This window comes from Aulostomus chinensis, chromosome 22, assembly GCF_037954235.1.
Source record: "Aulostomus chinensis isolate RoL2024-O1b breed Wild chromosome 22, RoL_Achi_v1.0, whole genome shotgun sequence".
In the NCBI taxonomy this organism is placed as follows: Eukaryota; Metazoa; Chordata; class Actinopteri; order Syngnathiformes; family Aulostomidae; genus Aulostomus; species Aulostomus chinensis.
In genome coordinates this window covers 14274584-14296884 of record NC_141341.1, presented here as the reverse complement: position 1 = coordinate 14296884, position 22301 = coordinate 14274584, and the positions used below count along the sequence as shown (strand labels likewise).

At 43.4% G+C, this 22301-nt stretch overlaps 2 protein-coding genes across 3 annotated transcripts in view; one reads left to right on the top strand and one right to left on the bottom strand.

Moving 5' to 3' along the window:
• The window catches only part of LOC147240925 (inactive phospholipase C-like protein 2), a 28748-nt gene extending 26011 nt beyond the window's left edge, over positions 1 to 2737 (top strand). Inside the window, exons 11-12 of the mRNA XM_086194388.1 lie at positions 1508 to 1617; positions 1809 to 2737. Of these exons, the coding sequence (XP_086050514.1) occupies positions 1508 to 1617; positions 1809 to 1991 (293 nt within the window). The 3' untranslated portion in view covers positions 1992 to 2737. The remainder of the gene's footprint in view (positions 1 to 1507; positions 1618 to 1808) is intronic.
• Positions 2738 to 4189: 1452 nt separating this feature from the next.
• tbc1d5 (TBC1 domain family, member 5) lies at positions 4190 to 22301 on the bottom strand. Of its 2 annotated transcripts, none has more exons than XM_086194390.1 (22): positions 22141 to 22301; positions 16727 to 16778; positions 16384 to 16502; positions 15487 to 15544; positions 15213 to 15321; positions 14935 to 15024; positions 14096 to 14170; positions 13283 to 13350; positions 12300 to 12402; positions 11875 to 11963; positions 11700 to 11750; positions 11476 to 11545; positions 10888 to 11060; positions 10642 to 10784; positions 9554 to 9660; positions 7388 to 7473; positions 6987 to 7285; positions 5508 to 5719; positions 5334 to 5433; positions 5146 to 5225; positions 4813 to 5061; positions 4190 to 4530 (listed from the first exon to the last, which is right to left on the bottom strand). In XM_086194390.1, the coding sequence occupies exons 3-22, from the start codon at positions 16481 to 16483 to the stop codon at positions 4243 to 4245; spliced, it is 2550 nt and encodes an 849-aa protein (XP_086050516.1). In that variant the 5' UTR covers positions 16484 to 16502; positions 16727 to 16778; positions 22141 to 22301; the 3' UTR covers positions 4190 to 4242. The 2 variants fall into 2 exon arrangements, with proteins under 2 accessions (XP_086050516.1, XP_086050515.1); XM_086194389.1 differs by having other exon boundaries at positions 6987 to 7288; positions 22141 to 22300.

The window sequence follows — 22301 nt, the reverse complement described above, 5'->3', positions numbered from 1 at the left end:
ATGATGCTGCCTCTCTTTCTGTCTCACTATCGTTCTTCATCTATCCCTCTGACATCTCAATCTTTATTTCTCATCCTTCTCTGTGAAATCTCAATCAATCTGAAGTGTATAACACATTTTTTATACATTTTTTTAATGGACAATTTTTAAAACCGGTTATTTTTAGCTCACGAAGGCATTTGTCCCTGTTGCGTTTCTTTTTGGTGACTCCAGAATGCAGAGAGTGCCAGCCAGGTATATTTATATTTGAAGCTGAGGGAGACTGACAACAGCTAAACTGTCCAAAATTGTCTGTTTACAAACTCTCAAGTGTGTTATTTTGTGTATTTCCTTCCTTTTTTTATCCAGCCATGTGCTCAGTCATCCACTTACACTTTACTTTGAGGTAAAAACAAACAAGCTAAGCGTTAAACTTCCGTTTCGGTGCGACCACGCACAAGTCCTGAACAGAGGGGTTATTATTGAGCATACAGCTGGATAGACAAGACCTGATTGATACCAGATGATGCCCTTGAGTTTATAAACTGACAATTTGGGCAGTTTTGCTGCTGTCGCTGTTGTTAGCCAGAAGTCACTAGCTTCAAGCTTGGTATGTTTTCAGTATATGGGCAAGTATACACTGCTGGCTTTGCGTTGCATTCTGGGCTCATGACAAAGTGATACAGAACGCAAGACAACTAGTTGTACTCCAAAAGTACTTCAAAGGTAGAAAACAGTTTTTGTGTCAAGTATTGCTTTAATGATCGACCTTTGCAAAGTCACAGACAACAAAGCCTGAGCACGGCTTTTGAACTGGTGCTGTCCCGGAACGCCGAATTCTGACTTTTCTAAGACTTGAATTGCAGACACTACAGCTTTCAAATAAATGTCTCGGAGTAAAATGTACACTCAGTGTTTTCAAGTTAATATCAAATGTACTCACGTACATCACAAGTGTCTCAAAACTGCACATCTGGGAGACGCAGATGTGAACAGCGGTGGGACAGAATCCCTTGAAGCGTAGACGCAGCAGCAGGTGGGTGATGGAAAGTCTCAGCTGAGTCTCCTGGTAATTGCATGATGAGGAGGTGGGAGGTGTGTGTGTGTGTGTGTGTGTGTGTGTGTGTGTCAGGATTGCTGTGATATTTAAAGCACAACATGCAAGGCTATTTGGCTCCAGGTCAGTAGAAAGATGATTTGGTGTCATTTGGTTCTTTTTATGTGTGACTAATTTCGTAATTATTTTAAAACAGGGTTTCGTATTTGTAGATTTTATTGGTATATTAATTTTATTTATAATTTATTGCAGTATTCATCTAAGTTTTTCTTGATCGTGCGACTCCAATTTTGGTACCCCTGATTGAAACTTTGTGCTTTTTTTCTGTATCATGAACCTTACTTAAAAAAAATGTATCTGTGGTTCTGTCATCAAATCAAGCAGTTTTCACCCGTCTTAAATCTGAGTGTTCTGTCCCAGCTTGATCTTTGACTAATCTAATCTAATCTGCTGCACTCGCATGTGCTTTAGCCATGGAGTTCCACGAGAAGCTGCAGAGCTTGGCGGCAAAGGAAGGGCTGAAAGGTCGCAAGGTCAGTCGAGCGCTGGAGAGTTTCAGCTGGAACATCACCATCCTTAAGGTCAGTCACTCACACACACACACACACACACACACACACACACACACACTAGTACATCCTCACAAACCAAACTAGACCATTAGAACATGCTTCCCCCCTCCAGCTAGTTGCTCATCTTTTTTTCCTCCACCTCCACCCTGTGCTCCCTCCATCCTTCCTTCTGGATTTGTCCTCTGTGTTCTTCCTGCCAGGGTCAGGCTGATCTGCTGAAACATGCCAAGGATGAAGTACAGGAGAACATGAAGCAGGTCCATGACGCAGCTCTCGCCGGAAACCTCACCAAGGAGGGTGCGGGAGTGCGAAGAGTACGTTCTCAGTCTCGACGAAGCCTGGACGACAAACCCCCCGCCGGTGTTAGAGGACCGACGGCTTAGCCAGCAAGCGAGCGAGACCTCGTAGCTACTGTGAATGCTGAACTAAGGCCAAAGTGCCCTGATTCTCAAGAACCACACATTTGACTCTGCTCTTCAAAACGCAGCCAAACACCATTTGCCAGCCACCTGTTGAGAGCAGACGGACGACAAACACCGGGGGAGATGAATGTAGTCAGACAGAGGTGAAGCTAAGGTGCTTTTGTTTGTTACTGCATCAAACTGTAAATACACCAAAAACCTCTCCCGTGCAATGTTCTTTGAGGTTTTCCGAGGTTTGCGTGTCATTTCTCCAGCATTCACCAAAACAGCAACCTCTGTCTAGCAACTTGTACTCATCAGTTATTTAGTCAAAGACAGATTCAAGTTAAAATAAGGACTCGGTACATTTAGCCTGTGTGTGTGTGTTAGAAGAAAACCCTGCTACAGCTTGTCTTCATGATGCATTCACAGGTCCTACATGTCGCTGTCTCACATATTCTATTTTTGTATCCTCCTGAAGGCCTTGTGCTAACTATTACAATGGCAACAGTGAGTGTTTAATTTGCGTGCAAGACCCTGTACAGTATTTTAATATATAACTATCCTTTTTTTGCTGTAAAGAATATTTTACATAAGTTATTTAGTGAGTGAAACATTCCTGATTCGTCCGTGCAGTAGATGACCTGTTCAGCTCTCCTTCATGATTCCCTTCCTCACAGGTCAGGATGGAAATAAACTAGTTTTTAAATGACTGATGTTCATGTGTGTGTTCTTCTTGCATGCGCATTCAGTCAGACTGACCTTTGACTCCAATCCAGGGTACTGCAGTGGTTCCAGCTGGGGACGCTGGCAGACTGGGAACATACGGAGCTGCAAAGGTTTTCATGCACAAAAACGCATTAATTGTTTTAATTAGCTGACATCAAAGGGAACTGCAGCTGTTTTTAATTCATTGTTTTTAAAGACAAAGGAGCAAACACTTACTACTTACTTAAACAGAAACTGGGCGTTGTTCTATTTTTTTTTTTTTTTTTTTTTAATTCTATTCACAGATTTGTAGTTTTTGGATTGCGGCGCTCCCTTGACTCAGTACAAAATCTTATGTCAGAGTCTCAAAATTTTCCCGTGTTCCAGACCCCCCATGGCGACTCAAAATGAGCCCATTTGAAGCGGCTTTGCTCAGCAGGGACCCTTTTATCAGCAGATATTATGGCCTATCACAAGCAAGCATTTCCACACACCCACACACTTTGCAGTTAAGACGTGCGCACGCTCGCCTAAACCAAAACCGAAGAAATTACCTTTTGACGCATAAGAGCCTGCTTTTGCTCATAAAAGAGGTGATGCGGACCGAGCAACTCTGTGACCCAAGTAAAACAAACAGTGACGGCAGCGGTGAGAGCGACGTCTTTTTATTGGTCTAGAGTTAATTATGCTGAGTGGGCAGCTGCGGGGTCATTCTTTACTTTACATGGTCTCCGCAGGACACGAGAACTCGGTTGTAATGTCAGAAATGAAAACTGTCCATTGCCACATTAAAATGTCTAACGCTGGAATCAGTTTTAAAAACAAAAAGGAAAAAATAATAAAAAAAACAAAACAACACCTTGATCCAGGAAACGGAGTCTTGAGTTAAAAATAACTTCTAAAAAAACAGAAATCAAACAAAAGAAAGAGAATAAGATCACAGAGTCAGGTTTTGTTTGGTTGAGAGAAGAGTAACAGTCAGAGGCACTGGTTAAGGAAGGGGGGTGCCTGTGACATCATCCCTCTACCTCTGCTAGGACGAAGACAAACAGATGTAATACAGCTGGAGGTTTGGCCACATCTCCGTCCTCTTAGTGTCCCAGAGAGAGAGAGAGGGTCCTTCCTCCATAGGTAGAAACTGCAGATTGAGGTCCGACTATTTACAGTAATATGTAGGGGAGGGGTGAGCAGTTCAATGGCGCCCTCTCTCAGTAGAGCAGAGTACTACAATTAAACATCATGAGTGAAGGGGGTCCAACAGATCAGGGGAGGAGACAGCGCGAGTCCAGACAGGTCTCAAGTGGTACGTATGACAGTTAAAGAGAGGCTTCAAGATTTTCTGGCTTTCTGTGATCAGCCAAACAGTCCACATGTGCAACTTTTCCGCCAGTAGCAGCTTCACCAAAAACCTAACCCCCCAACCCCCTAACCCCACCCCCCCACCCCTTGGACCCCGCCTCTTTGTATCCCGCCCTTTGACAGGGACGTCATACAGGTAAAAGAGGGGGGTGTGTGACTTGCACGTTCACAAGTCGTTGGGGTTGACGATGGTGAAGTCAGAGTCCTTGCTGTGGGTGGAGCCTTCGTCTGGGCTGGAGGAGCCTGAGGTGGTGGCAGCCATCAGGGGATCGTGGAAGGTCCCAGCCTCTCCCTCTGGCTCCATGCGCACCAGGCCGCGCCCTCGCCGGATTGGAGGCGTACGCTCGGATGCAGCCCTTCCTCCTCCTCCTTCTGCACCATGCAGGTCTCCATCCTGGGACACCAGGATGTAGTCTTCCCAGTTCCTCCTGTCAGAGCCGAGACAAGATGCCACCTGCACACGTGGGAAAGGTTTAGCGGTTAAAGCTCATCCAAACTCATCATTAAACACCATGATGATGCATCATCTGCGTCTGATCCATTTCTAGTGGGACGGACGGCTTTCCTGTCACATGGTTTAATCCTGCAAAACAATTTTGCTATAAACACTGGATTTGGTCCCAGAAAACAATCTATTGAATGAAAATGATCAGATTTAAATAAACCAAATCTAAAAAAGGTCAAATCAGATGGAACAAGAGAATCCTGCCTGAGTGTTATTAAAATAGCTGCTCACCTGTTGCTCGGGGGGGCTCGTCACTTGATCCTCCTCTTCCTTCTCGTCGCTCCCGTCCAGATCCGAGACTCGGCTCGGCCTGGTGTCGGCCTCCCGCTGCTGATGGATGTGGAGGTTGTTGGAGCTCAACGCCGTCTCCGTGGCTGCAGTGGAGGTGTAGTGATCATCAGCGATGGTGATCTCCTCGTTCTCCTCAGCCTCCAGTTGGCTTTGGTTGAAGCGCAGCGCCCCCTTCAGGATGTCTTTAATCTGGAGTGGTGCAGAGACAGAACTGTTCCAATACAAAAGCGATTACAAGTTTTTAATATTATCCGTCACAGCTGGAACACTCACTTGTTTGAGTCCAGCCAGGGAAACCAGGACCTCATCCTCCTTCTCCAAGTGCTCTTGGAGAATCACTTCCTGGATTTTACCTGTGGAGACAGATGACTCATCATACCCCCCTCACCATCCAGCGCGCTGCGTTCTCCAGCTTAACCGTGTCAGTCTGCCGCTGGTGTTTCTGTGTCAGCTGAACTTACAGATGTGCGTGTTCATCATCTTGGCACAGTATTTGCTCATGGCCTCCAGGTCGTTGATCTGACCCTGCAGGAACGACACCTGGGCTTCCAGGTCCTCCTCCTGTTCACATGCACAAGTCAGAGTATGAGAGGGGACGAGAGACTGGATGAACAAAGACAGCCGGACCAGCTCACCATCTCTTTCTTGCCCATGGTCTTGCTGTGGGAGCGCGAGCGAGTGATATTGAAGAATGAGTCTTTCTTGCTGGCGGAGAGGGGCGGGGATGAAGTGCTGACATCACTCCCTCCTCGGGAGGGAGGGAGGGGCGGGGAGGCAGAGGACTGACCCCGCCCAGTCGAGAGGCTTTCTATGCTGGGGGAGGAACTGACAGTCCTGGAGCTTTGGCCTTAGACACGGACACACAGGGACAGAAGAACAACTGTGATTGAAATGCTAGGACCTCTTCACCTATCGTTTCTACAAAATAACAAAAGTTGCTGCTTGACAAAAGAAAGAAAGAAATAAAGAAACATGATAAAAACAGCCAGATAAAAATGAACCTGAAAATGAATACCATTCTTCTTTAGCAAGGATGTCCGATGTTTTTCCTGTGGTGGGAAAAGTCAGACCTCACACGAAACCCGAGGAGGCGGCACATTCCAACAAATCATTAGGGAGCTAAAGTTTTCTGCTGAAGTAAAAGACGCATGGTGGACAGAATTTGAATTATTTATTCTTAAATATTTAAAGCGACAACGTGAGGAAGAACTTGTGTCCTTCGGTTTCATTTCTAATCGCTGGGATGAACCACTTGTGTGGCGAGAGAAAAAGTGTAGTTGATTGATAATAATTTTCTCTAATTGTCTTTAACTTATGATTTAATCATTTTAATTAAAAATGGAATCAGAGTCTTTTTAAATGTTCCTTTTTTCTACTGGGAATGTTCTGAATTCAAAAGTGCTTTGTTCATTCAAGAGGGAAAATAAAGAAATATATATAAGGATGTATAAAAATTCATCATTAATTGTACATTTAATAATTTACTTGTAATTGACTTAACGCTTGCTTCTCTGCTTGACTGTATTAAAAGCTACACTATGATTATCTCAGACTCCATATTTTCCTACTGGTATAATATGATAAAATAATATACCATTTTATTAATAACAGCTACGCCTCCAGCTGCTGGGATGCAGGAAGCGCAGACATGTTCAAGCAGTACTGTCAACAGATGTTACCCGCATCCATGATTCCTGCACCGTCATGTTTCTCACTAATGTCTCCCTCTGCTGGCCACCGTGGTTACTACAACCCCGAGTTAACACCCAGGCTGCTTCTACACGGCGACCGCTGAGAATGACATTAAGCAGCAGGAACAGATGATCAAACAGTGAATGTTTCATCTGGCAGTCTGACATGCAAAGCACAAGCTCAGAGGAAACGGTGGGGTTGGAGGGGGTGTCATACAAGCCGTTGCCATGGTTACCCTGCGTGTCAGTGTGAGTCTGGGCAGGGACAGAGACCTGAGAGATACCACATGAAACTACATCTAAAATAGAGGAGAGTCGAACATGACGCTGCCACACAGGCACATGCAGCTCATTCATGACTCGACACAAACGCACAACATGGTAGAAGGCGAGAGGGAGGAACTCCCTGAAGTCAACCCTCACCTTTGCTGAGGTGGACGGGCATGCTCTCAGACTTCAGCAGGCGGTAGTGCTGAGTCTGGGGGTGGTTCTGGGTCAGAGGCGTTGCCTGGCTTGATGGAGGCTCGGCGAGTGGATGCGCCAAAGTGGGCACAGGAGCCGAGGTGGGGGAGGCGGGTGGCAGGGAGGAGGAGGAGTGGACCTCGCTGTTGATTGGTGAGATGGCGCCTGCCGACATGGCTGGAGCAATGAGCTTCCTGCCGAAGTTCAGCAGACTGCTGGAGACCTTGTTGATGTTGAGGGGGGCTGTTTTGGTAGTGGAACTACTGGAGGTGGGAAAATAAGACAGAATGAGGGTGGGTGTGTTTGTTTGTTTGTGTGTGTGTGTGTGTGTGTGTGTGTGTGTGTGTGTGTGTGTGTTTTACCGTGTCTTATTCATCAGGTCAGCTCCCCTTGTTTTGTAGTAATCCAGGTTCTGCTGGAACTGGTAGTTGACGGGTCGTGGATTGTTCTCCAGGAAAACAGACAACAAACATTTAAGAAAAAGATAAAAACCCTTGTCTGCATGTGAAGTCAAATAAGAGAATACACACATCTGTGTGTTCCTGTGCGCATGAATAACTACGTAAACAGGCAAATAGGAGCATTTTGATGTTTCTGAGTCAGCAGCAAACTTCTCCGCTGCGCCCTCACCACTCAGTTATTAAGAACAACGCCCCCCCCCAGGTGGAAATGTGATGTGGACTCGGTGTGACATGGTCATACACCTGGGGCCAGCGCTGTCACTCTGGATCAGCACCTTCCCAGATTTCAGCCCAGGAGAGCAGTGGACAGCAGTGTGGCGAGTTGTTGTTGTTGTTTACAGGTCAAGGAGAGCAGAAGATTGTTTGCTAGCTGACAGTTGGATGGTCACTCAGGTCGTAACCACAGTAATGTCTGATACCACGTTACGGTGGCACAGCCCAACGCCTTAAGGTCCAAATCCTGTTTCCTCCAGATCGCCGACCTGTCAATCATGACCAACAGGTGGATCTTTGAGACACCTCAAGTAGATCTAAGGGTGCATCACATATGTGGTTTCTTGCCGCCATCGTGCCACTGGTGGAGCACAAACCTCTGTGTCTGTAACATTAACCTGTGGATGGAAGCGTGAGCAGCAACAGAGACGACACCAGGCCAACGCAGCCTGGTGAGCCTCACTGACACAGAATGACTGCTGCTTTCATCTTTGATTTTTGTTCGGATGTCATCGTCATGAACGGCTCAAATTCAAGTATCCACATCAAGAGGCTGGTGTGTTCATCACAAGGTTGCAGGCAAAGAACTTAGACAGTACTTGTTTGTTTTTCTAACAAATGTGGGCTGGGCGTACGTCCTGGATTTAAATGTGATAACCATCAAAAGGCTTTTTAACATGTTTTAATTGACACAATTTCTTTAACTTTTAGCAACAAATTAGCATTACGTGCGTCATTCTTTCCATCTTATCATGTAAGCAGATGGAACGCTGTGTCTGAAGCACTTCCCACATCTCTGCAACTCTCCTGACATGATCATCCCGAGTAGCTGTGATTGTGTTTTCCTCAGGAGGTGAGAGGAAATCTTTTAGGATTCTTTTTTTCCCCGTCCTGTTTTGTCAGGACGGGTCTTCTATTTTGTTACATTACTTTCAAAATCCCGCACATGTCTGAATCTTTTCTTTATGTAACTTTCTTAAAACACTTCTATTTTGTTGTTGAAAGGTGCCACCATATCAGTTCGCCCTGCGATGGATGCGCACGGCGTACAAATGCTGAATAGCTGTCTGAATGGTCAAGACAAGAAATATCATTCTACTTTCAACTTAGCGTTTCAGCGTTACATTTCAAAATACTACAGTTTAGTTCAGAGTCTTCGGTCAACGAGGGGGATAAAAACCATTTCAAAAGTCAACTTTATAAAACACTCTGACCTCGATGGACACGGAGATAATTGTGACTATGAAAAATCGGGCAGTAATCTCTGGTATTATTCCAATATTTGAAGGTCTGTTTATTTAATTATGTTGAATAATTTATTCTAGATGAGTGCTACTTCGTCCTCCTGCACCCAAGTTTTCTTTATTCACCGAAGCTCCCTTCAAACGTTGTGAAACTGTAGCCGCTACAAGTTTGAGAGCTGAAAGATTTACTCCCAATAGGAACTTCATGTTTCACACCTCAACACTCTCTCACACGGCAATAAAGCTGCAGAAGCTTTGGTACATTCCATTCCTGCTGTTGAGTGTTTTAGGACCATGAATGTTCTTCTAACTCTGCAAAGAGTCATAAAAATCATTTTGTTTCCAAGGTAAACAAACTCCAGAAACATTTATTATTCTATTTTTTTTTACTTTAAGTTTCCTGCATAAAACGTTTAGGAGCTCTTAATCAATGTATTTTTAAAAGGGTTGGTGAATATGTTTCATTCTCTTCTCCTTCAAACTTGTGACTTGACAAGGCCTAGTCTAAGTGCTTGATCCTCCCTTCTGGGGAAATGTGAGGGTAAAAAAATATGCATGAACAACATTAATAAACAACAATTCCATGTACAGTAAAGTTATGCTTCCTTACTTTGGGATCTCGGAGGAACAGAGCCTTCTGCAGCAGAGCATTGATGTCTCCTATTGGGGGATAGTGCATGAGCAGGCCCAGGCAGGTCTGGAAGTTACTCGCAATGACTGAAACACACAGAGGAAGTAATGTAGTATTGCTCTTACTGAATATCAAGATGCATGCAAATGAAGCACAATTGTGAAGCGACCTCCCGATCAACAATACGACTGTCAGGTTCAGTGCTGTTGCTTTATGTTGAGTCGAGCTTTCAAAATATATAGAAATGCGTATTACGCAGCAAGGATTTAGGGTCTTACTAAAGAACACCTGACAGTGTTTGCCTGGGTAAAGAAGACGGGGATTATACTGAGTGATATGCTGTAGAGTTTGTAAAGCAGACTTTTTTGTAGTTTTGTTATTGTTAAATGTTGGTGACAATGGGGCGCCATTAGCTTCAAGCTAAATAAATGTGGCTGGCTCTTTCTGCATTCTAGAGACACAATGAAGTGATGCAGTTATAAAAAACAAACACAAAAAACACAAGTTTGTGAGCTCAAGACACTTATTTGGGGGCAAAATACACTTTTTGGCCGAAATGTTGCTTCAACGACCTTCTTGATTGAATGCATGGCAGTGGAGCGACTGCATTATATTTCATTTGATGAAGTCATTTGATGGACAGCTGGTTGCTTGTTAGCTTCGCTGCAGAACGCTAGCGGTGGGGGAGACAAGAAAGTCACCTCAAAATTCACCAAATACACTTTTCTCCAAAATGTTCTTCATTTTGTTAAGCAGAACCCTAGTTCTATTAACACACGTGAAGACCGACATGGAGAAGTGTATTTGGCTTCAGAGACAGTGAGCCCCCCATGCCTCACTGCAGCTAAGCTAACTAGCACTCAGCAGTCTGGAGGGACCTGGAGCACCGTAATGCACACAGAGAGGAGAGGAGAGTATCTTCCTGCTCGTCTGGCACGACAAATTTTGCAAAATACACATAATTGCCCAAAAAGAGGGGGTTTTCCTTAAGATTCTTTGATGAAATCAAATGCTACAAAGTCAAAACCCGGCTTTCTTGAATTGTTTTAGTAGTAAACAGATCGTACGAGCATCTCGGATGTAGAGCAGCATCGCCACAAAGATGTAATCCACCAGGTCCAGAGTGATGCTGTCGGCAAACAGTGCATCCCAAACCACCAGCAGGTCCTGAAGGGGAAACTCACGTCCAAATAGGAGACGTACCCACCGGCTGAAGGTCACAAGCACAAGATCAAAAAAGTGTGTGTGTGTGTGTGTGTGTGTGTGTGTGTGCACGCACACGTGTGCGTGTGTCTTTTTGTATATAAACTTACATGCCATAGATTTGCGGGGCAATTTCCAGGCGGTTAAGGTGCATGTGCAGTTCTACATCGTGCTTCTTCACCAGCTGGTCCTGGATGCGGTTGACTTTGGTCACTATGGCAACAGATGGCCCTGAGTCCTGGGGCCGTGCAAATGGGATGCTGGTCAGCATCTCCTCTTTACCCTGGAGGGATCGTATGAACATCGCTGAGCACATTACGTTCAACATTCACCACAGATGCTGAGGAGCAGTGACACTGGCAACTGCAGACAGTTACACATCGATAGTCTTGGATCAGCATACCAAGGCGAATGCGTTTCATCTTTGTTTTGTTTTGCTGTGTGAACAGAACAAATGACATTGAATCTGAAGGAATCTAAACTCTGATTTGTATTATCAAATGTTTATGGTGATAACACACACTATTTGAAAACTGATGGCGCTCTGTCTGCTGCTGGTGAAAGTCTCTGCATTTTGTTTTGGTTTTTTTAAAAATTTGATCGACCTGCATTATTTGATTAAAACCTTTGCATGACACAAATACCTGAGTTTTAAGTATTCTGTTGTTAGTTTTAGAACTTGCGCTAATGAAACTCACCTTTCTCACTTCCCTTTCATAGCTGGAGAACCACGGTTCTGCTGTCTCCATCAGCTGGGAGAACAAGGCACTGCAGAGGGTAAGGGAATAGTGTGTGTTTGTATGTGTGTTAGAGAGAAAGAGAGAAAGATTCATGAAATTATTTGAGAATTTTTCAGCCGGGACACACTGAACGAGCACATTACTGTTATCAATTTTTGATGTGAGAGTTGGAGCGTACTCACTAGGCGTCGTGCTCGAGGTACAGCGGGTTCAACAGACACTTCATCTCCTCGCTAAAAGAGAAGAGGCCAGTTAAACTCATCAAGACACATTCGGGATTCAGATGAGAAGCTCGAGAAGACGTTAACGACAGCGAGCAGGTTGAGAGGTGCCGTTTCATGGCGGGGAGGAACTGACCTGGGGCTCGCCGTTTCACTGGCATGGAGGAAGGCTTGATGGTCGCAGTGCAGCACAAACACGATGGGAGCCAGCAACTCGTGCATCCCCTGTAGACGAGAGAGACGGTGGTAGAGGGGTGCGAGATTTCTAAGAGGGCAGGGATGTGGTTCATTTGTGGTCAGTGCTGCTTCAATAGTGATGCACGAGATTCATAATCCGTGATGGCAGGTTTAATTTAGATATTGTTAGCCACTGCCCGGCCTCGTGTCACTTCTAGTTTGTAAAAAAGATGCTTTACTAGCAGCCTTTGTATTGGCTGGCACCTGTTACAGACACAGTTAATGGGTTAGAGGCATTTGGTGTGCATGTGTGTGGTCACTGAAAAGTCTACGCACACACACGGGCGCACACACACACACACCTATCAACACTGAACTGTGTACCTGTTTATAAAGTAGTTGTTCATTTTCTCTGGCGTAACAGAAGAGAATGTCGGTCAGCTTGGTCCTCACATCCTCATCCTGGAAGTAACGAATCTCTGGAAACCTGGAAACAGGAAGCGGAAGGCTTTAAAAAGGAAAAATCTTTTTTTTTTTTCCTTCTTTACAACCTGGACAACATTTTCCTGACTTTTCAAGTCTGAGTAAGCTAACCAACCATTTTATAAATCACCATAGTATGTAGCAAGGGTAAAGCTGCCTGCAGTCATAGAGCCGGCTATAATGTAATCCAAAGGGCCAACTGGCTACTGTCAAATTACACTCACTAAAAGTGCATTTTTTCCAGGCTCCGATTGTCATCATAATTCCCTGTGATGGAAGAGAAAAATGAATGTCTGCAGCAGGTCTCTCCACTCTTGGAACAGCACTGTGCTTTGGAACAGGCACTTGTCTTCTCTGACTGGCAGCGGTCATCCCAGGCCACGACAGATCCGCTGGCATTTCCAGAGTGTATCCACAGGAAAGCTAGCATTCATTTGCAGCACCATAAGTGGCCATAAGTTCAGCCTGTCCTCATCAAAATAAGGTAGTTTTGTGCAGTGTTACGCTATATTTTCTTGCCACAATTCAGAAATGTGCCCTTTGGAACCATTTTATACTTTTATATGACAGGAAAGTAGGCTTTCGATAGTCCATCTCAAACCCGTCAGGATCATCTCTCTCCATCGCTCAGTTATGATGATGATATAATGATTTCCTGCAACAAGTCATTCATTCATCATAAATACATTCATTTATCCTTTCTTTCAAGTTGTCACAATCTCATAACAATCTGAGCCTGTCGGTGTGAAAAAAAGCACTTTTAATGGCTGTAATTTGACAGTAGCCAGTTTCCCCATTAGATTACATCAGAAGGCGCTCTGGAGCTGCAGGCAGCTCTGCTCTGACTCCACATAACATACAAACAAAGTTCTAGAGATTCTTACGTTCTCAACACATCTTGTTTGATCATCCCCTTCAGCTCCTTATCCTGGAAGAACTTGTTCCAAAGACTCTGGAGAGAAGAAAGTTACAATTAAGCCATGAAAATATGACTCAGGAAGCTGGGTAAATCGGTGGATAAAGAGGGGAATAAAAAGAAAGAAAGAAAGAAAAAAGTATTATGTAAATATTTATTCTGTTTTCATATTTTTTTGCAGGTTGACACGTTGTTCATCTACCGTGTGTTCATTAAAGCGTCCACACTTAATGATTTCATTAGAAGTGGACTGCTTGGTACCGAAATCCATACAAATGACATCATCCTTCCTAAAAAGCATTCCACTCAAATGTCTGCTCCTTCCTTGCCTGACCAGTAAGAGTTCTCTGTGTGGCTTCCTGAGTGCCCGCCACCACTCAATCAGTAGTAAAGTACCAGACAAATTAAATGTCAGATGAAAAATAAATGAGCAGAAACAATTAAATTAGTTTCTAGATATTTTTAAACATTTTATTAATGGCTTAATTCAACTCTAATCCAATGACTTTATAATTACTTGAAAAAAAAAATCAATCTGCTAACGAATCACCAATGAATCATTGAAATAGTCTGTAATTATTACAACTAAACAGTCTAAAGGGAATTTATTAAGTCATATTTTATATGCAAATTTGAAGAAATGATTGACAGACAGAGACGCACGCTAAGGTTTGTCCTTCTATTGCTGTGAGGACAGGAGTCCGACCTGCATCATCACAAGTGAAACGCTTGTTACCCCAAAATCAAGTCACACTAAAAGGATGCTCAGGAATACACTGACCCCCTCGTCCTGGGACAGCGGGTTGTTGACCACCAGGTCCTGCTGGCCCGCAGCCTTGCGTGGGTTAGTGATGTGCTGCGACAACAACAAAAAACAAAACAAATAATAATGTTAATTAGGGCTGTTTACAGATGAGCGATGACACTTAATTCCTACGAGGTGACAAAGCTAAAAAAAAAAAGTAAAAATACTATCAACTATAGCTTCCATATGCTACAAAAAAATGTTTGTGAAGGTGGAAAAACAGATTTAAAAAGTACCACTTATGTTATGAACCGAAGTGGGAAGTTCTGAACGACAGAGAAATAATAAAAAAAAAACGGACAGATTCAGTTGATCTTTTTTCAAAAAACAGAAAATATATGCTTTTGTGAAATGCAGAAGAGGCTATAGGTTAGTGAGAATTATTATACCCTTTAGAGAAGGCCAGATCCCACAATGCACTGGGAAAAGTACCACACAAAGAAATGCTACTGATTAAAAGTTGAGCACAAATCATTGAATTCTGGTCTGATCAAAAATATTTGAAATATTAGGCGAAGAAAACCAGGGAGACGAAACCAGCGGACCTCATGTTGGTCAGCAGCACAGTAGACTGCTGCACCACCTAGAGGGTGTGTGTGTGTGTGTGTGTGAGAGAAATGTGGATTTGATCATATCTGGATACTAAAGGGAAGGGAATAAGCCCAATTGTATTTGGCAATCAAGAGTAATTTTGTTTCCCAAAATGCTAAATACTTAAATAATAATAAGAAGAAAACATAAATATTAGTTTGTTTGTTTTTTAAATGCTGCAAAAGTCGGTGCAAAAACAGTTGAGCGCCACGGGAAAAACTCACCGTCTCTTTGATCTTCTCATATTGGGCCCGCAGCTCCTTGGTCCTGTTGATCCACTGACTCTTGTCTTCAGGGAGAGCCTCCAGATACAACTGCAGAAATCCAGAACACAGGTTAGCGAATGCTACCGTACCTCAACTTCCTCTCGGAAGTCAACAACCAGCAGGAAGCAGAGCTTGTGATCTGTGCAGAGCTGCAGAGTTTTCGGAGGCAAAGCAAGTAGCATCCAAAGCCACTTTAATCAAACTCAGTAGGACGGCTTGATCCAGTTGGCATTCACCTTCCAGCATACGCTCCGAAAGCGGCTGCTCCTCAGTCGACCGTTGATGCCTGCCTGCCGGATCCTGGCCAGGTAATTACAGTTGAGGAACAAATCGTCCCATTCTTTCCTGAAGGGGGTGGGGGTGGGGTTGGAAGAGGACAGGCAGATTTATGAGCTTCTCCTCAGTATTCCATCTAAAGTGTCATTGAGCAGTAACGTGAAGGCCGGGAGCGCTGAGCTGAGCCGAGGGTTTATGGCGCGCCGACGTGAAAAAAATCGTGCAAACACCCACCTGTATGAGAGGAAGGTGGACTGAGGCTGAGAGATAGTGCTGCTGTCAAGGGAACCTCCTGTTAGCGCAAACAAAAACACCAAAATTACAGATTTTTTTTTTTTTTTTAAAGAACAGTTTTCCACTTGTGTTTCTTAGACAATAAACAGAAAAAAACCCTCTAACAACCGCTCTAATAAAAACCTGCCTTTTGTTTTGCTTCCAAATACATTCGGGGCCTCATTTCTGGCGATGTATGAGAGTTAAGAGGGCCCGAAGCAGGCAGAGTAATGACACAGTAAAGCACCAGACTCGTCTATATTGCCGGTAATAAGTCTAATTTAGCCTGCAGGTGAACATGCATTCAAGTCGGAGAGCTGTCTATCAACATTAATTACAGGAGTAGATCATTCCACAGGGACACTCAGGATGAATATTCATCAGTTCCACAACATGCCAACCCCACATATTTTCCCTCTCAAACACACACACACACACGTAAACACAAAAACACCCCCAGCCCTGAGGCTTCACCAGCTTTGTCAGTGACTCACTCTTTAGTCAGCTCCAAATTTCTTTCATATCATATCTTTCTACGTGCTACTTTATGTGAATCTCTCTTCTGCAGGTACGAGCATCCGTTACGGCCTCCGTCGCTCCTCTGAGGGCAACAATCGGAAAGTAATAACCTCTCCACGAGGGTTGAGTCTTTAAACCTTTAAATCAGGGCTATTTAATTAAAATTCAAAGAGGTCCACTTTGAGAAAATGTCCTCCAACAAAGGTCCAGGAAGGCGTCATGTCTGATGTGTGTTACAGGTCAGTGACATATATTTTGAAGTAGTTTTGTGGTCGACAGGCCAATTCTAAGCCTCAACTTCGGAACCGTCTTAGTATGAATGTGCTGGCATTGACGTACTGCTACGGTTCTTGTTGAAATTGTTGAGCGGGTCGAAGCCCGTCTCCTGCTGCTCGTCTGTCTGGAGCGGGTGGCGGGTCTCGAAGTTTGGGTGCTGCATGGCCGCGACCCAGCCGAACCTGGAGGGAGTGGAAAAACAACGTCAGAAGTGTCACAGCTTGGCAGCAGAGAACTAAGATCTCAGCCGGCTGCAAAAACGTCTTAGTGATAAACAGGTTACACTTTAAAGTGGACACTGACCTTTGATCTCCAGCTCAGCCTGACCTCTGACCTTTACATAAACGCCTGCCTTTTACTACCTGACTAACAATAAAACCCCTCAAGTGTTTCACACACTACTTACTGTCACAATCTTGCAATTCTCCTCAGCCAAGACTCAGAAGAACAGGATGTTTCTGTAAGAGGAAGAAGGAACCACAATCAAACTTGCAGAATAAAAGTGGAGTAAATTCCTGCTCGGAAAGAGTCGGAGACCACCACTTGATGTAGTTCCAGCATCTTAATTGCTCTCAATGTAGAACCCGCGACAAGCTGTGACATCACATCGCAACACCGCGGTAGGATATAAATAATGAGTGAAAAACAACAACAACAACAACAACAACACACACATTTGCAGTTCTTGGGGTGGTGATGGTGACAGACACAAATCTTTGTCTTATTCCGCATTTCACTCAACTGCGTTGCATCAAATCAAACGCTGACACTGATTACAGTCGGTGAGGAATAGCTGAAATTAACACCGAGCACTTGAGCTGTCTGACGCCCCGCCACGCTCGCCGTGATATATTAAACATAGGCCCTCGCGCTAATTAGGTCATTAAGTAGGCAAATGAATGCATTGATTGAATATTTTGATGTCAACAATCTGCTCTTCGCATAGCACACAGACAGTAGGAGGAGAGCATCTCATATTAATAAAGGGAATTTTTAACGGTCTGAAGAAAAGCTGCCGTTAAATCATCAAATAGATATTTAGATTTGTCTTAAATGAAACAAACGGAGGACAAACCAACTGCAACCGGACATAAACAACAGGAGTTAGGAAAAGAGCAAATGTATTTCAAGAAATCTGGAGATCTTTTACTCTACAAGGGTCCTTTTCTAGCGGTTTTTCCTAAAACATTTCGGCTGTAGAAACAAATTTGATTAACTACATAAATACTATTTCCAGTTGTTTCTTTTGTCGCAACGATGTCATCGCACGTGAATTTTCCTCTCAATCTAAACTCGTCAGCTCCGAGGGGCAGCGAGCGACTGCGGGCGGTGACCTCGCAAGAAACTCCCGGGTCATCCAGGGACTCAAACCTGTGACCTTTTTGCTGCAAGGCAGATTCAAACCGGCCCGGAGGCGTCAACAACAGTTTTCCATTTGATTTTGGCATCACTGTCACCTATAGATGCTGATTCAGCATTTTAATTTTTTTCCATTCGGTCCAGTGAAAATCTGGAACAAACGCAAGACAATTTAATCTTCATCTCCAAAAAAAAAAAAAAAAAACGTGTTTCAGTTATCTTAAATATCACGTTAACTTATTTTCCAGAAAGTTTACATCTCATTGTTGTTCATAAAGAAACTTTCCATTAAAACACGTTAACCTGGAGGCTGTTGTGTTGGGGTTTGTATGCTGTACAAGCTGGCAACTCAACCTCAGAGGCTGAGAGCGTCAGTTATCGGCCTCCTTGAAAACAGTATTAGTTTGTCTCACATTTGGTTTTTTTAGTTAAATTGAAAGGCCCAAATTAAACACGGGAAATCATATTGGGCAGCGTAGGGAAAGGTAGGGCCAGGCAATATGTTAAAATACAATTTTTTTCTCTTTAAAAAGACAGAATATAGATAGAGAGAGAGAGAGAGAGATGTGTGTGTATGTGTGTGTGTATGTAGATATAGATTAGAGGAGCGGTGCCAGCTCCTCTTTGCCGAGCAACAACAGTTCAGAGAAACGTCTAACTTTCTCACTGCAATCTAGGTTAACCAATTCTGCTGGCAGTCTTTTATCCGGCTTGGGATTATTCCTCCTTTATGAATATGGTTAGTTTAATACAGAGAATAGCAGGCTTCCACTCAGCCTCATGTTCGCTTTCACTTTATTAATTGTGGAAATAACCCAACAAAAGGAATCTCTTAAACCTATTAACCGTGTGAATGGAAGAGTGCTCGATAAATCAGCTACACACACGAGAAATAATTTTATATGCATAATATATGCGCGTGTTTTCTTTGGAAACATCTGTTCTGCTCAGCGCCTGCAACGCGTTTGACGGGAGCTAATCCAGAGCACCGGAGCAACAGCTTCAGTTCTAATCTGTTCTCCAAGTTTCTGCTTGAAAAGTTCAGGGATGAAGACCAGGACAATCAGCGGAGGTTTAGTGTTCTGTGTCAGTATCTATACATACAGAACACGAGTCGCTCGTATTCCATGTGTGTAAGTATTTAGCCTTATGCAGGTACGATATGAAGATAATTATTTTTTGCCCAATTATGTTTATCCATTTCAAATGTCCAGTTATTTCGAAACAATACTGAAGATTAGATACATGACGTAGACAACTGGTAAATCCTCTTTTATGTATATTTCTATAAATATTACACCTGATAAATGAAAAAGAATAGAAGAGTATGAATGAAATTAGTACAAATATTCTTATAATTCAAAAGATGAACTGGTGAGAAACGTATGTACGTGTATCACGGGAAGAGAAAAAAAAAGGGAAATTAAAGCCACTAAACTCGTCTTTCACACGTAGAACTTGGATTACTGTCATTATTACGCTGAGGGTGGATGACAAATGACCCCTGAGAAGTTATACAATTGGCATTTTGGGTAAAATATTTATGCTTTAAGTTCATTTGAATGTTGTTTTGAATTTGATTTTCTTGAAAGACTAAAGCCGTTAACCACAAGACAAAGACGCACAACATGAAAAGAAATAAATACACACGACCCGTCACATGTAGGTGCACCTAAGGGTCTTAAATGTGCATTTATTGGTAAGTGATTGTCTGAATGACCTTTGGATCCTATTTTTTTCCCCTCTTTCTTGTTATTTATATTATTTGAAGTCATATTGTCTTGCCATAGTATTTCTGTGTCTGTTAAGTATGTAATCAAATACACATCATCGGAATTTTTATGTATTTTTTACGTGATTTTTTTTTCACAATTAAATGAAAAAAGAAGAGGACGGATCCAATTCTTCTTGCTCCCTTTTGGTCATGTAACTTCGTCTGTTTTCATTTCATTTCAATGTTTCTGTGTTTTTATTGTCTTTACCGTGTTCAAACTAAACTTCAATCAATCATATCAATCAATTAGAAGGAAGGATTTGTCTCTGGAGTGACTATAAAAATAATACGAGCCATCTCACACTGAATATTAGTTCATATGATCACTTCTTCACTAACAACAACAACAAAAAAAAGAACACTGCACAAAGTGACAGAAGATATTTTGAGGCACATTTTTTCCCCACAGGCCTGTAAACACACACCAAGCTCTGTCCCTTCTTTCCAAAAATAAAAAGTCAGTCTGGCTACTTTTGCTTTGAGGATGTGTGTCTTGTGTCTGCATGAGCCTTTGTGAGTGAAAGATGTGTGTGTGTGTGTGTGTGTGTCTCAGCACAATCTTGCCTGGAGCGAATTTTCTCTTACACTTCTGCTGCTTTCATACCCCACTATACCCCCCCCCCCCCCCCGCCCCTGAAGACTTGAACGTGAAATGACACCCTAACTTTACTACGCTAGCAAAATCCCAATGCACCTGGAGTCACCTTAATAATTCAAAAACATGGATCTTTCATGAAATAATCAAATCAATATATAATGGAATGCATCAATAAAACAAAAGCAAAGTAACAGCGAGTCCATCTGTTCAACTGTTGAAGATCTGTTCTCAAACAGCCAGTCGAGCCGAGCCCACACGCACACACACACACACACACGTGTGCACACACTTCTTGACTGCTTCGCTCTGCGTTCTAGAACCATCACCTCCGGCACTGATTCAAAGAAGTAGAGCCAAAATTTCAGGAATTGCAACTACTTTGCATTTATTATCTTTCACATCCCTTTTCTGACAAACGCAATTTAAAAGTTACCTTCAGTGTCACCAGACCTGCGCCTATCAACTTGTACTCTGGATTACTGGATAAAACCACAGCATCACATTCTCCCGTGTCAGGATAAATATGTCCGAGCCGTCGATCAGCTGATAGTTGAAGTGGTGGGAAGCGCCATTCATCAGCTTCAGACAAGTTCACTGGACGGCTTTGCTCTTGAGACGCCACCTCATGTTCAATGCATGGAGGGTTAAAAAAAAAAAAAAAAGATTCAGTGTGCTAGGAGCTGAAAGGCACAAAGGCTAAACTATTCTGAAGCTAAACCCAGATTAGTCAACTCTATTGAATGTTCTACTGGAGAGTCTAAAGAGCGTCCAATTAGAAATGACTGACTGCTGTACATTTCTGTTCAGACAAGCGTAAATCTTAAAGTACTCCAGACTGAATTTCTGTTCGGACATTGTTCAGGCATCAGATGTAAAGTGAATTCAGAAGAAGACACAACGTGTGTCGACTTTTCCCAAGTATGGATATTCACAAAGGGTTTGGCGAGCTTTCAGCGAGAGTCGGATTGGCAGATTGCAGTTCTGAAAGGAGCAGAAGAGGAAGAAGTAGGAAAAAACCCTAAACAAACTCACATGCCTCGGCCTCCACATACAGCTAGAGGCCAGGAGCCTTCCTCAGTCACATGCTCCACAAGATGCTGGGAGCATGAGCGGGACCTTATCTTTGGCAAATACCATAAACTAACTGAAACCTGAATGATTCAATTAGCAAATACATGACTGGAGATAAAACGCTGACAGATACGCTTCTGTGTACATGTAAGGGAGCTCCGGATTCCAGTTCTTACAGGACCCGACATCGAGAGGGGGACGTGGACAGGTGCGAGGTGGTCCGAAACAAAGTCAAGGAGGACAAATCTGTTTTGGTGGGAGGGGGACAAAAATCAAATATCCTAAAGGGATCCTTTTCACAGAATTAGCAGATCAACTGACATATTAGCAATATGCAAAAAGAAGAAACATGCAGGAACACACTGTAGGTTTTTGGAAACACTGTGACATTCAACATAAATTAAAATGTATTTCCTCTTTGTGTGCAAGGCTACAGGAATATACCACCAAAATAACACAGACTCAACCCGAACGCAGTTCAGCAGCGTGATAATCCCTCCCCAGGTCAAACTATGAAGCCAGAGATGCTAGCTCTCCTACCAAACCTCTTCACAGCTTTAACCCCTCAAAAACTACGTCTCACAGCAGAACACAACTCCAAGGAAATGGCAGATCAAAAGCTAACTGCACACGTAAAGCGAAAAGTACATTTCCTGATCCACTGTTAGCGTTGTTACTCAAAGCTAACTCTGAAAATTGGACATAGAACGCAGCGTCCGGGCTTTGATGCACCACCTCTGGTATTATCGATGCAGGCAGGGCAAAATGCCAAACGACACACCGTGCGTGTACCCTGTTAGCTATCAATACTACAAAACATATCAGCTACCTCAGATAAAACTATAGAACAAGTTGTCGTGGTCTGTATTCTTCGTGTATGACGAAAGGAGACAGGAAGCAGGTAAGCTAAAGTGACGTTAGCCCGGCTGTTAGCACATTGCAGCAAGGCCTGTCGTTACTTCCGACACGCGCAGCCGCAAAGTCGTAACACACTCTTTCTCCCGCCTTGAATACTCACATGGCTCGACAGTAGAGTGGTGATCCATACACAGTTACGTCTATAATACCCGTTTCAATCACGCAAAACTCTTCATTCTGCTGTTTCGGACTGTTGGACATTTGTAAACAGTCGCGGGGTCAGGCGGATGTGCAGAAGACCAGCTGACGAGTCATGTGACC